At 37.9% G+C, this 9403-nt stretch overlaps 1 protein-coding gene across 1 annotated transcript; it reads right to left on the reverse strand.

Moving 5' to 3' along the window:
• Positions 1–8372: 8372 nt before the first annotated feature.
• Positions 8373–8969, reverse strand: LOC104104902 (large ribosomal subunit protein eL30-like). The gene has a single exon (XM_009613095.4). It carries the CDS (start codon positions 8898–8900, stop codon positions 8565–8567), a length of 336 nt encoding a protein of 111 aa, XP_009611390.1. The 5' UTR covers positions 8901–8969; the 3' UTR covers positions 8373–8564.
• Positions 8970–9403: the final 434 nt, after the last annotated feature.

A 9403-nucleotide genomic window follows, 5' to 3' on the forward strand; every position in this document is an offset into this window, starting at 1 on the left:
TGCCCCAGTTTTAACTTTTGGGGGAATGTGAATTTTCGTTTTGGTGTGACTGAACCCCAGAGAGAGGCTGCCTACATATCCTTTCGGAATCAAGTCAAACGTAGTTCAATTAAACTTTATTTTTGGTTTTCTTTTATTTCTTTTTTCTTCTTTTTTTTTCAATAACTCCTTCAGGTTCCAAAGAGGGTAATCAAAGAAAGAGAACCGGCTCAAAGGGTTTGCAAAGGGTTGATAGTATTTGGATAGCGAGAATGAAAGCCTTCGTCATCCCAATCGGAGAACATTAATGCTATATAGAGTAGGGGTTGGCATAATACCGACCGAACCGAAAAATCGGCCGAACTGAAAATTGGTGTTTTATTCGGTTTCGGTTTTTTGGTCGGTTTGCGGTTTATAGTTTTAAAAAGTTCGGTTTTCGATTTTAATGGTTCGATTTTCGGTTAAACCGAAAAATTAAATTTTTTACTCGTTTTTCACATTCCTTGTTTTCACTATTCATTTCACTTGATCCATAACATAAAGCTGATTTGCTAGAAAATACCGAGGAAGTTTTAAATCTTAAACAATCTGGTAAGAGGAAAAGGAAAGAAGATGGCGGGTTTCAATTATCTAAGCATAGCTCTTCGTAGCCATTCTTCTTACTCTAAGCTTCTGCTTCTCTCTTCTGTCAGGTAATTTTTGCCTCATTTCAATTTCTTAAAAACAATTATGAATTTTTATTGTGCTTGCTGATTTATTACTAGCTTCGTTGGTCTTTGGAAGTGGGAAATTGATAAAAAAAAAATAACCTTTGGTAGTGGCGGAAACGAGCATAACAATGGCGGATTTCATTAGCAATGACATTAGCTTTAGCTCTCTCTTCCGTGTCAAACTGTACTATCATCAATACCACAACATAAACTTTGATACAACAACATAAACGAAAAATATATGCTCCGTATTTTATGTATATATTTTTAAAGATATATATACGTATATTGGTTAGTTGAAGACAGTAGAAGCACTTGTATCGGTTGCAAAAAGTAATCTATTTTCGTTGTTTCGTACTATTTTTGCCATGGCTTGAAACCAAAAACCGAACCGATTAAACCGAACCGAACATGAATAAATCGAACCGAACCGAAGTTATTATGGTTCGATTTTGGTTATTAAAATCATAAACCGAAAATCGAATTAACCGAACTGAAATTCTACAAAACTGAATCGAACCGACCGATGCCCACCCCTAACATAAAAGGTCAAACATAGTACCTTTTGACTGTATCCGCGTTGACAGTTGTTTCAAGGACATTACCTTCGACGCTTCCCACGTACAACACTCTCTTTTACGGCACTCTCATTACAATGTATGGACCTTTTCAATTTGGAGCCAATTTTTCTTTAGCTTCTTCATGAGGTGGGAGGATACGTCTCAGAATGAGTTGTCCTATTTCAAATTTCATGGGTCGCACTTTATTGTTGTAGACACATGCCATTCTATGTTGGTACAACTGCCCGCGGCAAACTACGTTCAATCATTTTTCATCAAACAGTGTCAATTATTTCAATCGGTTCTTGACCCAATCTTTCATCAAATAGATAAAAGGGTTTACATCGGAAAGTAAGACAATCAAAGTAAACATCCTGATTACACCCTGAAATAATCCGGACGCAGAAAGGATAGCAAGACCGGTTACCGAGACTCCCATGTGACAGGTTACTTTCAGATTTGACAATCGTTTGTTTTTTGCTTTTCTTCTGTCTCGGCAATGGCTACAATGGCCTTCAGTGCCAGATCAAATTCCCCATCATCCAAGATCATTCCAACTACTAGCCCATTGGTGTGAGTAGGCAGAGGATTGTTCGTCATATTAGGGGCCTCTTCATCCCTAAGACCTATTGCCTTGACCTCGATGAGGTCTTCAACTGCTCTTTTAAGAGTCCAACAGTCTTTAATATCATGTCCCACTGCTCCAAAGTGGTATTCACATCTAGCATTAGCCCGGTGCAAGGGGAACTCGGGGTTTGGCCGGTTCGAGGCCACTAGCTGCAGCAGACCTAGCCTGACTAGCTTTTGGAATAATCTCGAGTATGATTCACCAATAAGGGTAAACTGATTCCTTCTGGGATGCCCTCTTGGGTGAGGATTGTATTGGGGAACATATAGTTGGGGATTATATAGAGCTTGGTAGGGATGGGCATTTCTGGGAAGTGGAGCTCGATTTTGTGTATAATGATGTGGCTGCATGCAAGGTTGCGCGTTCATCACCGCATTGGGAGGCAGTGCCACGGCATAAGCAGCATCTTGATGGGGATAATAGTGTTGTGGGACCTTAGGAAGCATATATGATTCGTTGAATGACCTGCGGGCCCACTCGAGCTTGAAACCATCATGGCTCCCTCTTCCCTCATGTTTCTATTCATCAAACCCCACGAACCATTCTGAACGGTCTGTGATGTGGCCTTAAGGGCAACATGACTTAAGATTCGGCCCATTTTTAAACCATTTTCGACCATCTCCCCAATTTTGATAGCCTCAGCGAACGGCTTACCCATAGCGGATATCATGTTCTGGAAGTAGCCCGCCTCTTGGGCCTGTAGGATGACTGTAAGTATTTCTGCTTCGTCCATTGGAGGCTTTACCCTGGCGGTTTGCTCGCGCTATTTGACAGCATATTCACATAAACGTTTTGCGGTTTTTTTTGTTTTTCAAATTGGACAAAGATTCTCTTTTTGGATTTTTTTCACTCATGCTTTCTTTTTTTTTTTGGTTGTTTTTCGTTCTTTATTTTCTTTGTTATTTTTTATCACTCTTTTCTTTATTTTTCTTTCTTCTCTTTTTTTTACTCAGTTTATTTGATGGCAATGATCGAATCCGATGGGGATTGCCTACGTATCATGATGTCGCATGAGTCAGATCTTGCGTAATTCGGGAATAAGGGGAACAAAGTACATAAGCTAGCTCCTTTTTTTTTTATTTTTTCTTTGGGAATTTTTGAAAAGAAAACTTCTTAAAGGAAAAGAAAATATTTTTTTGGATTTTCATTGATTTTTTTTTTGTGTGAATTTTTGGGAGAAAGATTTCTAAAGAAGGAAAAAATATATTTTTTGATTTTTTTTTCGAATGAAAGACTTCGGAACAGAAGAAAAATATTTTTGGATTTAGTTTTTTTTTGGATTTTCTAAGGAAAGAATTCTAGAGAGGGAATTAAGGAAAGAAAAATATTTTTGGATTTTTTGAAAGTTGGGGGCTGGAACCGATGAGGTTTGCCTACGTATCTCACATCTGGTGAGAATCAGACCCGCATAGTTCGGTAAAACTAACTATTTTTCTCTTTTTGATTTTTATGAAATTAATCTTTACATCTCACGCTAGACTACTACAAAATCATAGTAAAAAAAGATTATTTGTACCAAACTAGGAGAATATATTTTTTTTAATAATTCCACTCAACTAATTTTCTATCGGCCAACAATGCAAGCAAGCCTTCCAAATGATGTAGCAAGTAGCACATAAGTGAACATGATGGTCTCAAACAGAATACCTGTCTTATACGGACCCGGCCCCTATGCCGAGTTTCGCTAAGTCAAATGCACGTGATACAAATAAAGCGAACCTACTAGGGATATCCAACATGAGGTTTGTTCTCTTAGGTTTAAATTCTAGTGGAAAAGGTATCTAGACTGGCTTACTCGGGCGGATAACCCGAGTCGAGGAGGGTTAGCGTACCGGTAGCATTGCTTTCCGGCTTAGTTGGTGGTGCTCCCCGCCTAAAATATATGTGACTAAAATCCGTCACCGGGTGACAAGCACCTCGGCTATCTCAAAGAAAACGGGCTATGTCAAACAAATGCCCAATTTTAATTTCAAGAAGACTCAGAGAGGGTGCGTGAGAAGACTGTTTATATGTACAGTTCAACAATATCAAAGCGGTAAAAAGCAGGAAAGTAGCACATTAGGCCCAAATAAATCACAGTATATACAAAATTAATAAAGCCAAATGAAAGTCAACATGTACAAGCTCGAATTCTAGTTTTTCCTAGCGGAGTCGCCAGAGCTGTCACACCCCTTTTATCCACCTCCCTCCCCCTCCCTCCCCCTAAAAAACAAAGATATATGTGTTTTATGGATTGTTGTGGGTTAAAGAGTTTTTCCAATTAAAGTGACAAATTTGAGTAGGAATTATTTTATTTATAGAGTCGTCACTTGAAATTGAGTTTTGGGTGATCCAAGTCACATTTTATTTGAATCCTTATTCAAAGGAAGATTTGACTCTTTTATTATTGCTCTGCGAAAATAAAGTCCGGGTAAGGAATTCTGTTGACCGGAGAGAAGGTGTAAGGCATTCCCCGAGTCATGTGGTTCTAGCATGATCGCTTTATTGACTTAAACTTGGCTTGAATTAATTTTGGACAAAAATATAATTATTGGGGTTATGATGTGCCTCTTAATTTAATGATCACGCCACGTAAACAAATCCGTAACCATAATAAGATTTTAGTAACCTTTTTCAACTGCGTCCTTTAAACTAATTTATTACACTCTTTTTGTTTCATACTGTTATCAAATTAATGAACCGATTAAAATGACATTATTTAACGAAAATTATGACTAAAACAAGAAAATATTTAATAAAAACTATTTAAATAAAATTCTGGACAAACAGTAACAAGGGAAGATAATCATACTTGTATAACTTCTCAAATTAGTAAGTACGCATAGTGAAACCTAAAAATAAAAATAAAGTAAGAATTGGAACATAGTATTCAACTGACTTTTCAATCATCCCACTCATGCTTATTTAACTAAACTAAAAATTAATAGTCTTAAAATTATTTGAGCACAAAACAGAATGATATGAATATTCAAACATGGACAACACTTAAAATTAAGAGATATGGCAAACAATTACAAAATAATCGGAGAAGAACACGTAAAATATGAATCAGCATATATCCATTGGCACGGACCCACTAAATGATGAGTTGGAAAGCAATAAAGATCAAGAATGGACATTTTATAACTTTCAATTTATTAAAGAGCTTTCTGCCAGTTGACAAAAGAGCACGTAGACGAAACTAAACAGGAGCAGACCTGACCAGAAACCGTGCCAGAACCTATCTCTCGAAACTCTCGCTTTGGATGAGAAAGATCGAACTTGAATCAAACAATTTTAGACAAAAGAGTGAATGGTTTTTGTGGTTGTTTTGCTGGTGGTTTGGAGCTTCTTCTTTTTTGTTGGTGAATTAGGAGCTGGTTTCGATGTGTTTAGATGGGCGTTTCAACTAATATTTTTGGAGGTGAAGATTATGATCAGTTGATGAGGTTTTTGTATGATAGAATTGCGAGGAGGAAGAATAAAGGATGTGGCCATTATTTTTTGTTCTTAGCTGCTGCTTCTCTCATTGATCTTGTGTTCACCTCATCTTCGTGTATTATATTTTTTTGAGTATGTGTACGTCTTTTTTGTGTATTTGGGGAGATGGGAGTTTTGAGTGGGGACATGAGTGGGGGACAAAGAGTGGGCGACATGAGTAGGGGACAAGGAGGGGGACATGAGTGAGTGAATGAGTGGAAAAGTGGAGTGAAAACACGTGTGGAGAAAATGGGAGCGAGAATGATGGAGTGGAAAGTGAGGTATTAGTGAGATGAGTGGGAAAAAATTCAAGCATGGTTGATCACGCCCAACTATGCCTTGTAAAAAGGACTAAGCGGTCGCTGCAAATATAACTCGGTTCAAGTCCGGAGTCGAATCCCAAAGGGAACTAACCTATTTACTACAACTTTAAATAATGCTAATGATAATCTCAGACAACTTCCGGATGCAAGAGTTTTATGAATAATCAGTGGAATTTATTTAGCTAAGAAAAAATGACAATAAAATTAGAAATAATCAAGAATAAAATTGAATTCAAGGGTAAAAGGATCTAGGGCTATTGATTTCCCCAATTGCCGGATTAATTCTTAACTCTTTATCTATAATCTCGTCGTAATACTCTATGAGGATTATGATTTTCGGGCTACCGTAATTATCTCTCGATTAATTACGATGATTTACTAGAAGCATTCTCTCGAACTACTCTAGTTAACAATTTATGCAACTCAGAATTATCCCACCAAAGTTTCGTTATTTCTAACTTCACTTTTAAATTCAAGTAATTAATCTCTTAACTTACCCAAAAGTGGTGTTGTTCAACAACAATCTAACCAAGTGTTCTTTCTCAAGCAACACAAGGTAACTAGACACGATTAATCAAGGGCCCTTCCAATTAACCACAATACAATACGTAGTTGAACAATCATAGAACAAACATGGCTCAATTATAACAAAATAGAGTCAAGACTTCATCCAATAATTGGTTCCATCAACCCTAGATAATAGATTTAGCTACTCATACTAATGGAAAATAAATCCCTAAAATAATTCATAATCAACAAATAGAAGTATGAAGAAGAAGATGAAAACTCTTAGGAAATTATCCGTCTTCTCTCCCTTATTTTTGCCTCTAAAATCTTCTAAAACCAGCTATATCTGACTTCTGGGCGAGTTTATGCTTTATTTAGGTTTAGGTTAGTCGCCTGAGAAATTACATAATTAACCCTGCGTGTTTGGCTTTCGTTCGCCCATCCGCGGCCGCGGATTGCGGATCTGGCCGCGGATTTCCACTGCCTCACTGCCTTGAGCTTGCGGACCAATTCGCGGCCGCGCACCTAGAGGGATCGTCTCGCTTGCTTTTCTCGCTCCTTTTCGACCGGGCTAACCTTCGATTGGCCTTTCACACTCCATGTTGACTCCAAAACACTCGTTAGCTCCCTCCTAGCTCGGAGTAGCTCCTACAAAGCATCAAATTCTTAATTAGAGCATTTTGTTATATTTTAGCATTCAAATATCAATAAAGTGCGGCTAAATTAGAGTGTAACTAGTGTCTAAATTGCATAAATATAGCCTCATATCAACACTCCACACTTAAAACTATTGCTCGTCCTCGAGCAATCAAACCACACTCTAAGAGGCCTAACTTCACTGAGCGAATTCCCTACTTGTCACACCAAAAATATTTCACATAAATTGAGGACATTAGTACAATATCTACACCTCAAGAGTTGACTCCCTCTAGCCACGCAATGTTCCTAACCGGCTTACTTACTTTAATTCATAGGTCCAGACTTACCTCTCCTTCATGAATCAAGTGCCTGCTCACAACAAAAGAGACTCATTTCACAATCAATAAAATTCACACACACTGAGGAACTTTAAAAAGGAACAAAATTCACTCACCCTCAGAAATGACATTCTTGTGCCACAGAAAATGCACCATAGACTTGCCCGTAGTGTACGACTCTACTAATTGAGCTCACTTAGTCTAGGATCAAATAGGACTTTATTTGGATGTAATGTAGGCTGCAGTTTGGGTAGGATATTATTGGATATAATAGTGACTACACCTCCCTAAGCACTTTAATATATTTATTTTACAATCAAGTCCACACCTAAGTTAAACCAATATTTTCATCTTTAACACAAAATATACCACCCCACACTTCTTCTTTGAGCACAATCACCTTAAAAGCCACCAAAGAATTATTACTAATCAATATGATACACTATTAACAATGTTCATTTTTCTTTTTTTTCACAAGTGGCTTTTCCAACAAGATATACCTTTCTCCTTATTTTCCTAGTTTCACTCAAAAGCTCCACCAACTACCCCACACTTTATCCTTTGTAAATTCATAGTATTTCAAGTACTTACGAGAGGTAAAGGGTTCAAAAAGATGGTCAATTCAAACAAGGGATAGGGCTTGTAATGTGGTTGCCAAGGAAGCAGGATTACAGGCTCAACGGGGTTAACTATGGTACATAGCAAATAGGTGGGTGGAGTATGTATATATATACATGGTTCAACAAAGAAATGCATATATCACTTCCCAGACTAAACAAGACTACCATTTACCTTTACAGACATACGGGGTAAGTTCTAGGTGTTAAATATCGTGCACAGAATATAACAAGCCTCACACACACATGGCACATGACTCATTCCAGATTAGATCATCAAATACTCAGATCAGGGTACTTAAACCAAATTAAGAACATACATTTTAAGGCCTTCTTACAAGAGTCAACAAATGAGCCTAAGCGTCACACTAAAGTAACTGTTATATTCAAGGCATTACGAAATTAAGGGATCATATTCTAATTCTGCCCATAGCCCATAAGTTCCTAACTAAAAATAAAAAGCTAACTACACCCGGTTCAAACAAAACCCTTAGAAAAGAACAATGGTTTAAAGAAAAACCAAGGGGATTTTTTTTTCATCATAAAATTGCAGAAAGTGGCATAGGAATGTGGGAATTCAACATACATAATTAAAGTGAGCACAGGCATAGTAGATCAAAGTCCACAGGGAATAAGATTGAAAGACAACTCAGGAGAATTGTTACTCAGATTCAACATCATCAAAACTTCCTTTCAAAATGATCAATGAAGTTTCCAAAACTCATCTATAAGCCATTTTTCACAATACAATGGGCAACTTTCCACTAAGATTCATAACAACATCGAATCTAACACAACCTCTCACTAATCGCCAGGCAAACTCTTTATAATATCATAATCACCTGGGTCGATAATGCTGAGGCAACAAACCCTGAAGTATTTACCACAGGCAGTCCCCAAATCTATGTTGTTTCCGTTGTAGTGATGAACTCCAACCTTTGCCAACATAGCATAGTACTCTATCTCAGACTTCCTAATAAGAGGGCAGTTGTTGGCAATGATAACAAGTTTTGCTTTGGAGCTTCTAATAGTCTTGAGTACAGTTTTGTATCCCAATGTATATTTGCCGCTCTTCATAACCAGAGCCAGCCTATTGTTAATACTCTTATGAGCCTTCTTGGTTTTCTTGGCGGCAACCATGTTGTATTCTGGTGTGGAATCGGAGTCGGAGAAAATTAGAAGAAGCAAATGCGTCGACGGTGGCGAGCGAACCCTTCCAAGGGGGAATTGATACCCTACTACAAAAGAAAATCTTTTTGGTTTTTTTTTCTTTCGACTTTAGTCCCTCAAGAAACCCGTCGAATGATATCCATCGTCGGGCCAAGTCAAAATTGATTTAGACAAATAAACTACGAAACTATCTGCATACAACATACAACAAAGTATCTCCCACCCCACACTTAAAAAGATGGCATGTACCCATGTCATACAAAGTAAAGTAATGCGAGGTAAAAGAACTTTCCCGGTGGATCAGTCTTGATCGGAGACAGTGCCAGGTTCGAGATGACATGCTCTCCCCAGCGCATGCAGCCAGCCCATGATTTTCTTTTCTGACTTCGCATTTTGGGTGGCCAAAGTATCAACTCTAGCCCCCAACTCGGTGTCGGAAGTGCGCAGTCCTGCCATGTCTTGTTCTAAGGTTG

The sequence above is a fragment of the Nicotiana tomentosiformis genome, chromosome 6 (genome assembly GCF_000390325.3).
Source record: "Nicotiana tomentosiformis chromosome 6, ASM39032v3, whole genome shotgun sequence".
Taxonomy (NCBI): domain Eukaryota; kingdom Viridiplantae; phylum Streptophyta; class Magnoliopsida; order Solanales; family Solanaceae; genus Nicotiana; species Nicotiana tomentosiformis.

Bases quoted from the DNA above. Each gene is read 5' to 3' on its own strand.
- LOC104104902 (XM_009613095.4), bottom strand. From the start codon at position 8,900: ATGGTTGCCGCCAAGAAAACCAAGAAGGCTCATAAGAGTATTAACAAT.